The 18667-nt window shown below is 36.9% G+C and overlaps 1 protein-coding gene across 35 annotated transcripts in view; it reads left to right on the forward strand.

The window, feature by feature from the left end:
* Positions 1 to 18667, forward strand: part of PBRM1 (polybromo 1) — a 109100-nt gene that overhangs the window by 14237 nt on the left and 76196 nt on the right. For all 35 annotated transcript variants that reach the window (XM_055558784.1, XM_055558775.1, XM_055558779.1 and 32 more), the window contains 6 exons: positions 1430 to 1577; positions 7648 to 7791; positions 8983 to 9099; positions 11574 to 11642; positions 12680 to 12778; positions 15910 to 15992. In XM_055558784.1, coding sequence (XP_055414759.1) covers positions 1430 to 1577; positions 7648 to 7791; positions 8983 to 9099; positions 11574 to 11642; positions 12680 to 12778; positions 15910 to 15992 — 660 coding nt within the window. The remainder of the gene's footprint in view (positions 1 to 1429; positions 1578 to 7647; positions 7792 to 8982; positions 9100 to 11573; positions 11643 to 12679; positions 12779 to 15909; positions 15993 to 18667) is intronic.

Genomic DNA, 18667 nt, shown 5'->3' on the forward strand with positions numbered 1-18667 from the left:
GCTCCTTTTATCTCCTCAGACTTAATTTTTAAATCAGTAAAATTGTAAACACTTGATAAGGGTTTTTAAAAACCTAATTTGTTCTTCCTTTTCCTTTCTGTAGAGTTCAATCTAGAGTCATTAGTTAAGGCTGAGCAAGGGCGGGAATCTGCAAGGGAGACACGCGATGGGCGCACAGGAAAGGGCTTGGGGGCGGTAGCCGCATCGCAGGCTGCTTTCGTGGAGCACAGGCTCTGGGTGTGAGGGTGTTGTTGGTTGTAGGATGCCGGCGTCAGTAGCTGTGGCTCGTGGGCTCTGGAGCACAGGCTCAGTGGTTGTGGCACGCGTGCTTAGTTACTCTGTGGCATGTGGAATCTTCCCAGACCAGGGATCAAACCTGTGTCCCCTATATGGGCAGGCGAATTCCTATCCACTGTGCCACTAGGAAAGTCCTGAAGTCCCTTTTTGTAGGAGAAACACACTAAATTCTTCATCAGCTCACTCGCAAATGGTTCAGAAAAAAACACTTTTTGTACTGCGCTTGAAATTTTTATGTTAATATGAAAAGCTTTTAAAAATTAAATGCACATGACTGAAACATGTGTCTTAGCAACCATGGTGTTCTTCATAGTTGTAACTTACCCTCTTACACATCTAGGATGAGTTTTATCTACCCCTGAGGGAAAATTGAAAAAAATAGCTGCTTAGATAATTTTTCAGGTTTCCATGTCTCGTGGAACTTTTGAAAAAAGCCAGAAGAAATAATAATAAACATCCATGAACCAAAAGCCAACTTAAAATGTTATTATAACTACCTTTAAAGTGTCCCCTTCCCTCCAAGAGATAACCATTATCCTGAATTTTGTGTTTATCATTCCCATGCCGTTTTTTAAATATGGTTTAGTCATGTTTGTTCGTGTATTATGCTCTTTTATCTTTGGTAAGCTCCTTGTGCCAAGGGCCTCATCTTTTTCTTTTGTAACTTAAGTACTTGATGTTAGAGCACCATATATACTAGGCACTTGATAGCACTTGGCAGAGAAAGTTCTGTGGTCACTGCCTGAAGAAGGACAGTCCATTTTGTAAGTTTATAAAATGCTTTGAAGCATACCTGTTTTTTTGAACCCCACGAAAGGTAAGTCGTTTTCATTTGCAGAAGATACCATTGACATGGTTTTAGTAATGGTTCCCTAAATCTTAAATATTTAGCATATAAAAGACCATTACAGATAATAAATTTAGGGGTTTTTTTTAAATCACTAATATGTATTTTGAAAAGGGCATGCGTATTCATCTTACTTTTGTTATTCCCTCTGAGTTCTGATCATGGGAGTAAGTCTAGTATGCTCTGTCACTTGGGAGTGTTGGGCATTACCACAGATAGTTTTGAAACATAACGTTTTATAGGCTTTTGATGATTACTTTTTGAAAATCATTAAATTATTGACAGAAATCAACCAGACTATTATGAAGTGGTTTCTCAGCCCATTGACTTGATGAAAATCCAACAGAAACTAAAAATGGAAGAGTATGATGATGTTAATCTGCTTACTGCTGACTTCCAGCTGCTTTTTAACAATGCAAAGGCCTATTATAAGGTAAGAAAGCATCAAATTTGGAAGATATCCAATTTGATAATTGTGTGGCTTTTTAATATTTATCAGTCTGATTGGTAAGTAGTGATTTTTCATTTGATAGTTTGAGTTTGTATTTCTCTTCTTAGTAAAGAAACTGAAGATTAATATGATTATGAACCATTGTTGTTTCTTCTGTGTCTGCTTAAATCTTTTACCCGTTTGTCTCTTGGGTTTGTGATTTTCATGTTTATTTTTAGAAATTTTTTTGTTCTAGGTGCTAATCCTTTTTTGGTTATATGTGTTGCAAATATCCTCTCCCACGGTGTGGCTGTTTTTTCACTCTTTGTGGCATCTTTTGATGAACAGAAGTTTTTTAAAATTTTACTTTAAAACAGTCAGATTTCTTAGTCTTTAACTTTGTGTTTTATCCTTCTTTATGTCTTACTTCAGAAATCTGTCCTCCACAACGATTGTAAAGCTATTCTTTTCTTGTAAGAGTTTAATAGTTTTGTCTTCCGCATGTATGCATCTCGTGTACCCGGGATTGCGGGTGTCCCTGTGAGGTGGGATTCGCCTCTCCTGCGGGTATGCGCTGCACCTTGAAATGGCCTTCACCTCACACTTGCTGTGCTGTTACTGCTGGCGTTGCTCCCAGCTGCCGTGGGTCTCTTTCTGGTCTTTATTCTGTTCCTCTTGTTCTGGCCAGTTTATCTAAAACTAGGCTACTCTGTATCTACCTTAATTTCTTTGATTTTATAATTTTCTTGTCTGGCAGGGAAACTGTTTTGATTATTCTTGGCCCTTTCCTTATACTTTTTAATATTAGTGTGTTAAGTCAACAAGCACCAAAAAAATTGTTTGAATTTGTATTGGAATTGCATGGACTCTGTAGATTGTGTTTTGGAGAATTGACATAATCGTAATGTTTATTATTCCGGTCTGTAAATTTGGTACGTCTTCATTTATTTGTCTTTTTAGCAAAGCTTTAAATGTTTTTTTTTTATTTAGATTCTGTAAAAATACTGTTAAATTAATTCTTAATGTTGTGTGTATGTACTTTTTCTTTGAGATACAATTCACACACTCTTTTAAAGTGTAGAATTTGGGGAGGGGGGTTAATATATTTGAAAGTTGTGCAACCATCACCACTGTCAAACTCCAGAATTTTTTCATGACCTCAAAAAGAAAACCATGCCCATTAACAAGCATAACTTCATTTCCCCCTCTCCTAGCTTCTAGCTACTGCAATCTACTTTCCTTTTGTATGGACTTCCCTTTTCAGGGCTTTGCATATAAATGGAATCCTGAACAGTATGGATGACTAGCTTTTCTCACTGCACAATTTCTTCAAAGTGCATTCTTGTCATAACCTTTATTAGTACTTAGTTCCTTTTTTATAGCTGAATAATATTCCATTATATGAATATGTATCATATTTTGTTTGTGTCTTAGTTGATGTACATTTGGGTTGTTTCTGCTTTAACAGTAGTGAATAAAGTTGCTATAAATTTTGTGAATATATAGCAAGAGTGCTGTTCATTGGGTACAGTACACTACATGTGTCCATTGGATCTAGCTTTTTAATTATGTTGCTGATATCATTTATATCCTGATTTATCTGCATGAACTATCTAGTTTCCAAATGATGTGCTATAAAATCCAACTGATGATAGATGTGTCTGTTTCTCCTTATTAGCCATACTGATTTTTTCTTTATATACTTTGAAAGTATGCAAATAGGAGCATACAAGTTGAAAGTTGTTATATTGTCCTAGTACATTGCTTTTGCATTATGGCACCCTACTCCAGTACTCTTGCCTGGAAAATCCCATGGACAGAGGAGCCTGGTGGGCTGCAGTCCATGGGGTCGTGAAGAGTCGGGCACGACTGAGCGACTTCACTTTCACTTTTCACTTTCATGCATTGGAGAAGGAAATGGCAACCCACTCCAGTACTCTTGCCTGGAGAATCCCAGGGGCAAAGGAGCCTGGTGGGCTGCCATCTATGGGGTCGCACAGAGTCGGACACGACTGAAGTGACTTAGCAGTAGCAGTAGCTTTCTTTATTGTTAGTATTGTCTTTTTTGAATTTTGTTTTATCTGATATTATTACACGTAAAATAATAGCAGCTTTATTTTTGTGTTCACCTTGTTTATTTTTTCCATTCTTTTATTTCCATCCTCTTCATATCTTTTTAATGCTAGTGTATCTCTTGTAAGCCCCATATAATTGAATTTCTGTTAATCTAGTTGATGATCTTCACCTTTTAACTGAAGCATTTCATCTCTTTACAGTTTTAGTAATTATTACATTTGGCTGTATTCCTATCATTTAAATTTCTACTTTCTATTTATCTCATTTTGTAATTTTTTTCTTTTTTTGTTTCTCTGCCTTGTTTCAGGTGTTTTTTTCCCCTTCATTTTTCTCTTGGTTTTATTTTGTTTTAAATTTCTTCTATAATTTAAAAGTTGTCAGATCCATTAATAATATGTTCTTATCCAAGAAGTTCTAATATGCATAATTAATTTTTCAAAGTGAAATATTAATCAGTATTTTAAACATCCTTCTAAATAATGTAAAACCTTAAAATAATGTAACTGATCTTTTTATTTATGCTTCTGATATTTTGTATTTTAGTTCTATTGTGACAAATTTTTAATCCCATAAAATAATGTTATTTTTATATAGTCCGTATTTTTACTCACAAACATACTACTCTCTTTATTCTTCATTCTTATATTGCTATTGAGAAGTCATCTGTCAATATAACTGTAGTTCCCTTGAAAGTTATCTGTCTTTTCTTTCTGACTATCTTAAGTATCTTCTTTTTGTCTTTATACGCCACACTTTCACTGTGATATGTGTAGATATGATTGTCTTCTTATTTATAGAATTTGGGAGTTGTAGATCTGTCTGAATCTTTGGGTTGGTGTTTTTCATCAGTTCTGAAAAGTTGTATGTCTTTGTATATTGCCCTTGCCCCATTCTCTCTTCTCCTTGTAGGACTCTGATTGGATGTTACATTAGAATTTTCTTAGGTTTCCATTTCTCTTAACTTTATGTAGAGCCCTTTTATTGTGTCAGTGTTGCTTTTTAGGTAATATCTTTAGTTCTTACTTTTTTCTTTGAAATCTGCTCAGTCTACTGAGTTTTTACATTTTAATGTTTATATTTTCCTTATTTTGGAAGTAGTTTCTTTTGAGGGAATTGGTTGTATCTTCAGTCCTATTATTTCTTTAAACATATTCAGCATACTTATTTTTTATTCTACAGCAGATAATTTAATATCTGAATTACTTACATGTGTGTGTTTGCTGTCATTTCTGCTTGCTTTCTCTTGTGACTCTTAGTCATACGTGTTTCATCAATTTTGACTATGAGCTTATATTTCTTGGAGACTGTGGAGATTCTTAAGTTGAAGTTCTTCTGGAGAAGATTTGTTGCTTATCTCAGGTTGCTTATCTGGCCTCTCTTTGTTAGGACTAGCTTATGCTGAAGAGTTCTCAGAGGAGATTTATCTCATGCCTCTCCTCTCCCCGCAGTGCCATGGGTTGAGCTGGGTGGAGATTGAGGTGGGTGGTCTACCTTGTTCCTTGACAGCTCAAAAACTGACTTGTTTTTAATTCCCAGTTACACTGTAGCCATAGCCTTTGAAGTCCCAGCTTATGGTGGAGCCTGGCCTGTATCTCTTGTCCTTGTAGCCTCAAAGACATTTGAAAGCTAAAGCTCTTGAAAACTATAAGCATCTTGTCTTATAGGTAGCCTCAGGGTAAACATTGCTTGCTTATCCAGGTTCCTACTTTTACTCTGTTCTTGCTTTTGTGAACACTGCTTATTCCTTATTGGCAGCACATGGATGCATTTTTAAAAGTTTACTTTTTATTTTACATTACATCCAGCATTGTTGTTACTGGAAAGTTTTAGTTAGTTTATCCCCACTATCCTTCAAGAAAGGAAAATATTCAAATAAGGTTTTAAATAGTTGAAGAATAGAAATGAAAATCAAGGCAGTCATTAACTTCTCTCATTTAGACTTGTATCCCTTAAATTGGGTCTTATCCTTTAAATTGTCTTTCTTAGTGTATTAGTAATCTGTTCAGTTCAGTTCAGTCACTCAGTCGTGTCCGACTCTTTGCGACCTTGTGAACCGCAGCAGGCCAGGCCTCCCTGTCCATCACCAGCTCCCGGAGTTTACCCAAACTCATGTCCATTGAGTTGGTGATGCCATCCAACCATCTCATCCTCTGTCGTCCACTTCTCCTCCAACCTTAAATCTTTCCAAACATCAGGGTCTTTTCAAATGAGTCAGCTCTTCACATCAGGTGGCCAAAATATTGGACTTTCAGCTTCAACATCAATCCTTCCAATGAACACCCCGGACTGATTTCCTGTAGGATGGACTGGTTGGATCTCCTTGCAGTCCAAGGGACTCCCAAGAGTCTTCTCCAACATCACAGTTGAAAAGCATCAATTCTTCGGCGCTCAGCTTTCTTTATAGTCCAACTTTCACATCCATACCTGACTGTTGGAAAAACCATAGCCTTGACTAGACAGACCTTTTTTGGCAAAGTAATGTCTTTGCTGTTTAATATGCTATCTAGGTTGGTCATAACTTTCCTTCCAAGGAGTAAGCGTCTTTTAATTTCATGGCTGCAATCACCATCTGCAGTGATTTTGGAGCCCCCAAAAATAAAGCCAGCCACTGTTTCCACTGTTTCCCCATCTATTTGCCATGAAGTGATGGGACCAGATGCCATGATCTTAGTTTTCTGAATGTTGAACTTTAAGGCGACTTTTTCACTCTCCTCTTCACGTTCATCAAGAGGCTCTTACTTCTTCTTCATTTTCTGCCATAAGGGTGGTATCATCTGCATATCTGAGGTTATTGATATTTCTCCTGGCAGTCTTGATTCCAGCTTGTGCTTCATCCAGCCCAGTGTTTCTCATGATGTACTCTGCATGTAAGTTAAATAAGCGGGGTGACAATATACAGCCTTGACGTACTCCTTTTCCTATTTGGAACCAGTCTGTTCCATGTCCAGTTCTAACTGTTGCTTCCTGACCTGCATATAGGTTTCTCAGGAGGCACATCAGGTGGTCTAGCATTCCCATCTCTTTCAGAATTTTCCACAGTTTATTGTGATCCACAGTCAAAGGCTTTGGCATAGTCAATAAAGCAGAAATAGATGTTTTTCTGGAACTCTCTTGCTTTTTCCATGATCCAGCAGATGGTGGCAATTTGATCTCTGGTTCCTCTGCCTTTTCTAAAACCAGCTTGAACATCTGGAAGTTCACGGTTCACATATTGCTGAAGCCTGGCTTGGAGAATTTTGAGCATTACTTTACTAGCGTGTGAGATGAGTGCAGTTGTGCAGTAGTTTGAGCATTCTTTGGCATTGCCTTTCTTTGGGATTGGAATGAAAACTGACCTTTTCCAGTCCTGTGGCCACTGCTGAGTTTTCCAGATTTGCTGGCATATTGAGTGCAGCACTTTCACAGCATCATCTTTCAGGATTTGAAATAGCTCAACTGTAATTCCATCACCTCCACTAACTTTGTTCATAGTGATACTTCCTAAGGCCTGCTTGACTTCACGTTCCAGGATGTCTGGCTCTAGGTGAGTGATCACATCATTGTGATTATCTGGGTCGTGAAGATATTTTTTGTATAGTTCTTCTGTGTATTCTTGCTGCCTCTTCTTAATATCTTCTGCTTCTGTAAGGTCCATACCATTTCTGTCCTTTATTGAGCCCATCTTTGCATGAATGTTCATGCAAAGTGTATTAGTAATAATTACCCTTAATTTAGCAAATTATTCATATTCTTCAAGTCTCTCTGTAATGAGATAGGACATAAATAGAATTAATAAAATTATTTGATTTCAGAATGCTTTTAAAACATACACTTAGTTTTTCAGAAGAGAATTGAGGCCCATGTATCATTTACTTATAAGAATTTTAAAATTTGTGATAGTTTTCAAAGTTATATCTTAGTGTACCAATCTGTTGGAACAGGATGCTTTAGAAATAGTCATTGATTTCTAATAAAATGCTAAGTGATATCTTTTCCTCTTCTCTTTGTTAATGTACAGCCAGATTCTCCTGAATATAAAGCTGCTTGTAAACTCTGGGATTTGTACCTTCGAACAAGAAATGAGTTTGTTCAGAAAGGAGAAGCAGATGACGAAGAAGATGATGAAGATGGGCAAGACAGTCAAGGCGCAGTGACGGAAGGAGTACGTGTGCCACCGGAATGGGTGATGGATCGGCTGCTGGGAGGTTGACAAGGCCCCTGCTTGTGATTTCTCATGGCCACTGTTGCAGCTAGGCTTTCTGTGCAGTCGTGTTGGTAACTGGAAGGGTAAACAGACACACAGCCAGAGAGCCCCACTCCAATGACAAGGGGTCCTGGGACAACCAGTGTTGTTAGATTGAGGTATTATGTAAAGGCAGGCTGTGTTGTGATTGAAAGTTGCAAAGTCGATGGAATCACCTTAGTTAGGAATATTTTTGTGGGTTAGGTTGGTTTCTGTTCCTAGAACATGTCACGTGTCTTCCTGCCTCTGGAATTTTGCAGTTGCTTGTGCTTCTGCTTCCTTTGGCTCTGCCTGTGACTATCTCCTTTGCATTATTCTAACATCACTTAATGTAAATTGGGAGAAGACTTTCCTAACCACTCTGTCAGATTGTTTGCTCTCTGCTCCTCCTTTCCCATCATCATATCATGCTGTTGTGTGATCTTCAGTTTTTATCACTGTATGTGGAATAAGTGTTTAGTATTAGTTTATATGTTTACTTTCTGTCTTCCTCCAGTAGAATGATAGCTCCAAAAAGCTATCACCTTGCTCACCTATTCAGACATCTAGACTCTGCCTGACATGTAGGGACTGAAAATACTTGCTGAATGAGTGCACATGTTTAAAAAGAGGAAAAAGAACAGTAAAAGGAATTGCATCTCTCCTCTGCAACTTTAAATAGACATCCAGAGAATAAGTTTTGTGAATACATTCATACACCCTGCTGCCTTTGTCATCTGCAACACGTTTCCAGAGTAACTGGTTGGGCTGGGAGGAGAGGAATCTTGCTTGTAGGACATAATTCTCCTCTTTGAAGCTAACTTTGGTGTTACATTTTAACTAGTAAGTAAATAACTTAAATATGAGTATTCTAGTCTGCTTTCATCAGTGTTACATTGATTCTTCTCTGAGCTGTGTGGCTGGGGAGTCTCAGCTAATCACTTGTCTTATATGTTGAATATATATTGTGAGTGTAAAGTGTGGTATTCATGAAACTTGTACTTAATCTAAGTTTAGAAGTTGCTCTTCTGAATTGGCTTTAAAATTTTAGAAGCTGTTTAATATCGGCATTTACTTTTGGATTTTTCTTTTTCCTTTCGTTTCTTATTCCTCACACCCCCGTACTCCCAGTCTTCTCCAGGTTACTTGAAGGAGATCCTGGAGCAGCTTCTTGAAGCCATAGTTGTAGCCACAAATCCATCAGGACGTCTCATTAGCGAACTTTTTCAGAAGCTGCCTTCTAAAGTGGTAAGTGATGTAGTTAAAGACAAGTGGATTAAAGTGTTGATTTTGTTCTTTTTTAAGTACTTCATAAATTCTCTTACTTCTTAGTAAATAGAGTAAGGGTAATGGAAGGCGTTGGAGGTAACCGAGAGATCCTCCTCATGGCCTCAGCAGTAAGCACGTAGGATATGTTCTGTCATTTTACTTCAGCAAAAGGTTATGGATTTTGTGTGTGTGTGTGTGTGTTTGGTTTTATGATTAGAAATTGTTTTTGTTTGTTTTTTCATTTTTGTGGTCGTAAAATATGCAATAATCTAAGATTTACCTTTTAACCAATGTAAGTACAAAGTTCAGTGGCGTTAAGCGCAATCATGTTATTGTGCAGCTGTCACAACCAGTTCTTTCCAAAACTTCTTCATCTTCCTACCTATTAAACAGGAACTCCCTACTTTTCCCTCCTGCCGGTTCCTGGAAACCACAGTTCTGCTCCTCTGAACTTGACTACACTAAGTACCTCATTTAAGAGAAATCATACAGTATTTGTTTGTGTCTGGCTTATTTCACTTAGCCTAGTATCTTCATGATTTATCCACGTTGTAGGTTGTTTCTAAGATTCATGATTCTTAAGTGATAAAATAAGCACATAAATTAAACCTTTTATTTATAAAAGAGAAGAAATATTCTCTGCTCAAGAGTCAGAATGAGAGGAAGATAATTAACTTCTTCCTGATAAGTACTCTTCTACCCCAACATGGAAGAGGTTTTCTAGACCAGTGGAACCTTTAAAAGTGTTAGAGCCCCATGTGTCTTCACACCTAAAGAGCAATTAACATAGCTGATGTTCCACTTTAGCTTTTGGAACTGCAAACATTTCTGTGACCTTCACTTTCTTGTATTCTGGATAAGGACATACTTTCAGAGGTACTCCACTGTACACATACTTTTAGAAGTACACCATTATAACTCCTTGTGAGCATTTTCTCTTTAAGAACAAGGACTGAATTTCTTAAGGATGAAGACTCTCACATATTTTCTTTTGTGTCCCTGTCATGTAGTTGGAACCCAGCATGTCAGAGGCTTGCAAGAAGTGTTTGTTGACTGACAGGTGGCGTGTAGCTTTACCCATCAGTCATCAACAACACTAGTTGTAGGACAATTATGACATTAGAAATAGGGTATCTGAACACTGCTGTCTGAAGTGTGAATCTGATTAGAAAAAATATACTGGTTTATGTTTGTCATATGTTTAAAATGTTAAGAAAAGAAAAACAGTATGACAGTTCATTAAAAATTGCATATGGAATTATCATATGATCCAGCAATTCAGCTTTAGATATATACCTAGAAGAGTGAAATCAGGGTCTTAATGAGATATTTGTACAACCGTGTTCCTAGCAGTATAATTCACAATAGCTGAAACATGGAAAAAGCTCAGGTGTTCCTCGATATGTGAATAGGTAAATAAAGTGTAGTATATAAACACCGTGGAGTATTATTCAGCCTTTAAAAAGAATGACAGTCTTGACCCATGCTACAATAAGAATAAACCCTGAACACATCATAGTAAGTGAAATAAGCCAGTCGTAAAGAACAAATATTGTATGATCCTTCTTTTAGGAAGTATGTACTTTCTAAATATTGTATGATACTTCTTCAGGAAGTACTTAACAGCCAAATTCATAGAAAGAAAAAGTAAAATTGTGATTTCCAGGGGTTGAAGGAGGGGAAGGTGGAAAGTTATTGTTGAAAGAGTATGAAATTTCAGCTTGGGAAGATGAAAAGTTCTGGAGATGGATGATGGTGATGGTTGCACAATAATGTGAATGTATTTAAAGCTGCTGAACTGTACACTTAAAAAGAATAAAAGTACAGTTTCTGTGAAAAGTGAAGCCGCTCAGTCAGGAATAGAGATTGGGTTGGGAAGATCCCCTGGAGAAGGAAATGGCAACCCACTCCAGTATTCTGGCCTGGGAAATCCCATGAACAGAGGAGCCTGGCGGGCTACAGTACGTGGGGTCACAAGAGTCAGACATGACTTAGCAACTAAACCATTTTGCACCCTGATTTCTTACAGGTCTTTAGTATTTCATATGAAATAGGATATAATTGTGTTATAGATTGCTGAATTAAAAGAGCTTATAATAAACTCTTTGAAAACCTTCTGCTTCATTTCCCCACATAGATATCTTGGGATCTTAAATATAAAATTGTGTGATCTGTGGATTTAGGAAATTTAAAAACATTAAATTGTGGTATATTAGTTATATAACCAAAAAGTAACTGTAAAGTCCTACAGCATGCTCTTGGGTATCTCATGAAGCTTGTAAAAATCAAATGATTTCTGCTTCAAGTATAACAAAAAATATGCTGTACAACTGTGTCTTTAGCCTCTATCTCAAAAGCTGCTCAATTGATTAACAGATGATCACTGTACTTCCTTGTTATCTCATTAGCTGGATACTTTCACTTATTAAGCACGCCTGGGTTTTGTTTTTCAGCAATATCCAGACTATTATGCAATTATTAAGGAGCCTATAGATCTCAAGACCATTGCCCAGAGGATACAGGTATGAAGGTGTACCATATGTAGAAATATGTGGTTTAGGGCAGATTGGCCTATGGTCATTTTTTAGGCCTTTTAAAGAACAGAAGCGGATATTTCTGTAAGGAGTTATTATTAATAGCAATATAATGTAAACAAATTAGAGGTGTTACTGAGTATAGCTTTGGAGGAATCAGCATAGCATCCCTTTTGCATTTTTTCTGTAGGAAGGAAAGCAAAATTTTCATTGACTTAAGTGTTTTATAGTTTTAGTAAGTTTTGCTCTCAGGACAAAAATTAAAGCACATTGGTCATGGACATTTTTGATTGTGAAAGGTACATTGTCAATGAAAGGTTTGTTGTTTATTTTTATTGGCTTCCAAATAGTTTTAGGATATTTCAGAGTAAAAGTTAACCTACAACAAACATTAAGAGTGTAAGGTTAGTGAAAATGCTTTGTCCTCTTTGTGTTTCCCCCTCCCTGTGTCTTCAGCAGTATAGATAGAATTGCTGTAAAATTGCTATGTGTTGGCTAGTTAATTCTTATAACACCTCTGTGAGGAAGATACTGTTATTTACAGATAAGAAAACTAAAACACAGAGATGGTAAGTCAGTTGCCTGAGTCATCAACTAATGAGAAGAGGTAGGTTTTTTTTTTTAAGGCTTAGGATTTGAATCCAGAGAGTCTCGCTCCAAAGTCTGTACTCTTTAATGAATTAGTTTTCATGAAACATTTAGAACAGTGGTTGGCCCAGAGTAAACACTGTATATTTGCTAAATAAAACAACTTTTACTTTATCTGATTTTTTTTTAAAATATAAGTTGTTTTTATGAGAATAATGTAGCTCTGGTTTTGTTACCTATCTCAAAAATTTCTTTGTAAATGGACAGTAGTAATAGTCTATAAAAGAGAAGATGACTTTATATGTTGTTCACATATGTACTTTCCAATAAAGTCTTAAGAGTATGGTGAGAGTTTAAAAATATAGGGAGTTTTTTTTGAAGGTCATGTTGCTTAACTGTCTTTAAGAGTAACTGCTATATTTTATTGTTTTCTATAGAATGGAAGCTACAAGAGTATTCACGCAATGGCCAAAGATATAGATCTCCTAGCAAAAAATGCCAAAACTTACAATGAGCCTGGTTCTCAAGTGTTCAAGGTTGGTTTTGTTGTTGTTGCTTTCATTGATAAGAATACAGATTTTAATTTAGAGCCAATATTTTTGTATAAGAACCACATACCATACATTTTACCCAAAGTGCATCATTTGATGACTCTTAGTATGTTCACCGAGTTGTGTACCTGTCACCACGATGAATTAGCGTCACTCTCCATCTCCTCCCAGTCTCCCTGCTGCTGCTGCTGCTAAGGCGCTTCAGTTGTGTCCAACTCTGTGTGACCCCATAGACAGCAGCCCACTAGGCTCCCCCGTCCCTGGGATTCTCCAGGCAAGAATATGGGAGTGGGTTGCCATTGCCTTCTCCAATGTATGAAAGTGAAAAGTGAAAGTGAAGTCGCTCAGTCGTGTCCAACCCTTAGGATGGACTGCAGCCTACCAGGCTCCTCCGCCCATGGGATTTTCCAGGCAAGAGTACTGGAGTGGGGTGCCATTCCCAGTCTCCCTAACCCTAGGCAACTGCCACCAGTCTACTTTCTATCTCTGTGAATTTACCTGTTTTCAACATTTCATATAAATGGAACCTTACAATTTGTAGTCCTTTCTGACTGGTTTCTTTCACTTAGCATCATGTTTTCAAGGTGTTCCTGTTGTATCATGTATTTCTTTTTATTCCCAAATAGTATTCAGTTAAATCTATATATCATGTTTTAGTCACTCATTCATCAATTGCTAGGCATTTAAGTTGCTTCCACTTCGGGGCTATTATACATAATGCTGCTGTGAACATTCATGCATAAGTTTTTATATGCACATGTATTTTCATTTTTATTGAATACGTACCTTGGAATGAAATTGCTGGGCCAGATGGTAAACTATATTTTTAACTTTTTTGAGGTTAAAATTGTTTTTAAATTATTCTTAAAGCCACTGCACCTACATTCCCACTAGCAATGTGCAAGTGTAATTTCTCCACATCCTCACCCAATACTTGTTTCTGTTTTTGGTTTTGTTTTATTTCTAGTAGCTATGAAGTAGTATCTCATTATGGTTTTGATTAGCCTTTTTTTTTCCTGGCCAGTGCCCCATGATTGTAGTTCCCCCAGTGGGAATTGAACTTGGGGCCAACAAGTTCAGTGAACAGTGAAAACCTGGAATCCTAACCACTTGGCCACCAGGGAATCCCCTGATTAGCATTTGCTAATGATTAGTGATGTTGAACATCTTTTCATGTGCATATTGGCCTTTCTGACTCTGAAAAAAAATTTTCAGATTTTTAGCCCCCCCTTTTAACTTGGGTTAACTGTCTTTTTATTGTTGAATTGTTACAGTTCTTTTTATCATCTAAACAATAGACTTGACATATGATTTACAAATATCTTCTCCCATTCTATATACTGTCTTTTCATTTTCATGATAATATCCTTTGACGCACAAAAGTTTTTAATTTTGGGAATTCCTTGGCAGTCCAGTGCAGGGGTTTCAGACCCTGATTGGGAAACTAAGATCCCACGTGTTGTGTGCTGCAGGACCCCCTACCCAACCTCACCCCACCCCCCATCCCATCCCCCCCACGCCCAAGAAAAAAACTTCTCAATTTTAATTAAGTTTTTAATTTTGATAAGTCCCAATTTGTCTGTTTTTTCTTAGATTTCATGTGCTTTTAATGTCTTACCGAAGAAACCATTACCTAATCTAAGGCTGCAAAGATTTATACCTATGTTTTCTTCTAAGAATTTTATTGTTCTAGGCAATGGCACCCCACTCCACTACTCTTGCCTGGAAAATCCCATGGATGGAGGAGCCTGGTGGGCTACAGTTCATGGGGTCGCTAAGAATTGAACACAACTGCGTGACTTCACTTTCACTTTTCACTTTCATGCATTGGAGAAGGAAATGGCAGCCCACTCCAGTATTCTTGCCTGGAGAATCCCAGGGATGGGGGAGCCTGCTGGGCTGCCGTCTATGGGGTCACACAGAGTAGGACACGACTGAAGCGACTTAGCAGCAGCAGCAGCATTTACATTTAGATTTTTGAGCCATTTTGAGTTAATTTTTATATACGTGAGGTAGGTGTGAGGTTGGAGTCCACATTCATCCAGTGCCTTATGTTAAAAAGACTGTTCTTTCCCTGTTGAATTGTCCTGGCAACCCTGTTGAAAATCAGTTGACTATAGATCCTTGGTTCTGAACCATTCACCTGTGTTTCTTTTTATTCCACACAAGGTTCATTTTTGGTCCACTTTGTAGTTAAATATTGATATAGTCCCTTCATTTAAACCTCATTGATATAAAAGTCACTCTGTATAGTATCGTATACAATGTAAAATGACTTTCATTGCTTTGCAGTTCTCTCCTAGAAGTTTTGTAGTCCTTCTACAAAATGAACTGTAATGAACTGTTGCTTGTAGAAATTTCTCAAATTAATAATTTATCACTGGGAACTTAGCAAAGGGTACTCAGAAAACCTTTTGGGAATAAAGTCATTTAGATTTACGGAATGCTGACTCAGTTGCTTTTGGTAGTTAATTTTAATTTTTATCTTGCATTTATTAAGGAACTTTGAGTGAAAATCAAAATGAAGTCCTTGTATTGTTAATCCTTGATAAGAGATTTGAGTAGTGTAGTACCAATTGTTGATGCAATTAAGAATTTTGCTTTTTGGTCTGATTAATGGTCCTAAACTAAATTTTGGAGGGAAGGGAAACTGAGTTTGCTATATGCTATTAATTTAAGCAAGTATGTTCATCCAGAATTTATGTGCCTACTCGTTAATCTTAGAAGTATACTTTTGTTTCAATTTTTAGATTAGTGTACACAGGTAGAGTCCATTGTATTCTCACCCCTGTTTTTCCCTGTTCAGCATTAGATCTTTATCTTTTAGCTGGCTAATTGTGGAAGAGCTGAGAGGCTTCTCAACTTGTATTTAATTACGGAGATGTTTTGAAAGCTTGTGGAAAGGTTAGAGGATGCAGCTGTCTGCATATTGGATGGAAGGCTACTCCACATGCAAGGAGTGCCATAGAAAGTGTCCAGTACATGATGGAGGGCATTTTAAACTACCCATTTTTTTCTATACTTTTTTTTTTTTTCTTTTTTAAGGTACCATTTCACACCAGATTTTTTTTTTTTTTCTTATACTTTTTCTAAGCTAAGTAATTTTATCTTAACAGGATGCAAATTCTATTAAAAAAATATTTTATATGAAAAAGGCAGAAATTGAACATGAAATGACAAAGTCAAGCCTTCGAATGAGGTAGGTTAAAAAAATGTTTAAAGTTCTTGTGCTTTTATTATTTGTTAAAATAGCTAGTGAAATCAATATAGTGAAAAACAAGATGTTGCATTTCAAGGTTATATTTACAGTTGCTAATATGATTCTGAAGAGAATAGGGTTAAATAACTCTTAATCAGTCCCTTCATTGTAGCTGAAGGGCTTTATTTAAAAATAAACAAATTTTAAAATTTAACAGCACTATGTACTTTTATTGCCTTGTACAAATATGTATGTAAATATTTGTATATCATATTTGTATAATGTATATTACATATAATACGTGTATATATAGGCAAAACTTGGAGATAACTGGGTTCATTTCTAGACTACTGCAGTAAAGCGAATATCACACTAAAGTGAGTCACACAAGTTTTTTGCTTTCCCCATGCATATGAAAGCTATGTTCACGCTACACTGTAGTTAAGTGTGCAGTAGCATTAGGTCTAAAAAAGCTGTGTATATACCCTAATTTGAAAAGACTGTATTGCTTAAAAATGCTGACCATCATCTGAGCCTTCAGCAAGTTGTAATCTTTTTTGCCGGTGAATGGTCTTGCTTCTGTTGATGGCTGCTGACTGATCAGGGTGGTGGTTGCTGAAACTTGAGGTGGCTGTGCCAGCTCCTTAAAATAAGACAACAATGATGTGTCCCTCGTCAGTTCACTCTTCTTTTTCTAATGATTTGTCTATAGCATGAGATGCTGTTGGATAATGTTTTCCCCACAGGAGAACTTCTTTCAAAATTGGAGTCAGTCCTCTGAACTGCTGATGCTGCTTTATCAACTAAGTTTATGTAATATTCTTAATCTTTTGTTGCTGTTTCAACAGTCTTCACAGCATTTTCACAGAAGTAGATTCCATCTCAAGAAACTACTTTCTTTGCTCATCTATACAGAGTAACTCCTCAATGTTAAAGTTTTATCATGAGATTGTAGCAGTTCAGTCACATCTTCAGGCTCTATTTTTAATGCCAGTTCTCTTACTGTTTCTATCCCATCTCCTGTTATTTCCTCCACTGAAGTCTTAAACCCCTCAAAGTAACCCATGAGGGTTGGAATCCACTTCTTCTAAGTTCCTGTTGATGTTCATGTTCTTTCCATGAATCACAAATGTTCTTAATGACATCTAGAATAACAAATCATTTCCAGAAAGTTTTCAGTTGAATTTTCCCAGATCCATCAAAGGAATCACTATCCACGGCAGCTATAGCCTTATGAAATGTATTTCTTCAATAATAAGACTTAAAAGTCGAAATTTCTCTTTGGTCTGTGGGCTGCAGAATGGATATTGTGTCTGTAGGCATGAAAACAACATTAATCTTGTACATCTCCATCAGAGCTCTTAGGTGACCATGTGCATTTTCAATGAGCAGTACTGTTTTGGAAATAATTTTGAGCAGTAGGTCTTAACAGCAGGCTTAAAATATTCAGCGAACCATGTTGTAAACAGATGTGCTGTCATCCAGGCTTTGTTGTTCCATTTATTGAGCACAAGCAGAGTATATCTGTCATAATTCTTAAGGGCCCTAGGATTTTTCAGAATAGTAAAATGTAAAATGAGCACTGGTTTCAACTTTTAAATCACCAGCTACATTAGCCCTATCAAGAGAGTCAGCCTGTCCTTTGAAACTTTGAAGCCGGGCACTGACTTCTCTCTAGTTGTGAAAGCCTTGGATTCCTCTTCCATGATAAGTATATTTTATCTACATTGAAAGTCTGTTATTTAGTATAGCTACGTTTATTAATAATTTCAGCTAGATCTTTGGATAACTTGCTGCTGCTTTTTTATCAGCACTGGCTCTTTCACCTTGCACTTATATTTTATAGAGATGACTTCTTTCCTTAAACCTCATGAACCAGTCTCTGCTAGCTTCAGACTTTTATTCCCCACCTTAACTCTCTCAGCCTTCATCAAATTGAAGAGAGGCCCTTGCTCTGGATTACGCATTGGCTTACAGGATTATTGTGGTTGGTTTGACCTTCTGTCCAGACCACTAACACTTTCTTCTTATCAGCAATAAAGCTGTCTTACTGTGTTATCATTTCTGTGTTCACTGGAGTAGTAGTTCTAATTTCCTTCAAAAACTTTTCCTTTGCTTTTGTGACTTGGCTAACTGGTGCAGGAGGCCTAGTTTCCAGCTGATCTCAGCTTTCAACATGCCTTCCTCACTGAGCTTAACCATTTGTAGCTTTTGCTTGAAACTGGAAAAAAAGTGCAACTCTTCCTTTCCCTTGAATGCTTAGAGGCCAGTGTGGGGTTATTAATTGACCTATTTTCAGTATTCTTGTGTATGAGAAAATAGGGAGAGTGAGGAGAAAGGAAAAAGATGGGGGAATAGCTGGTTGGTGGAGCTGTCAGAACACACACAACATTTATCAAGTCACTGTCTTACATAGGCATGGATCATGGATCATGGTTCCCCAAAGTATTTACAATGATAGCATCAGAGATCACCACAACAAGTATAATAATAATGGAAAGGTTTGAAATAATTGCAAGAATTACCAAAATGTGGCACAAAGACGCAAAGTGAGTAAATGCCTTTGGAAAAATGCTGCTCAGACTTGCTCGATTTAGGGTTGCCACAAACCTTTAGTTTGTAAAAAGAAAAAGAAAAAATGCGGTATATGTGACATTTAATAAAACAAAGCATGA

Source organism: Bubalus kerabau, chromosome 20 (assembly GCF_029407905.1).
Source record: "Bubalus kerabau isolate K-KA32 ecotype Philippines breed swamp buffalo chromosome 20, PCC_UOA_SB_1v2, whole genome shotgun sequence".
Lineage (NCBI taxonomy): Eukaryota > Metazoa > Chordata > Mammalia > Artiodactyla > Bovidae > Bubalus > Bubalus kerabau.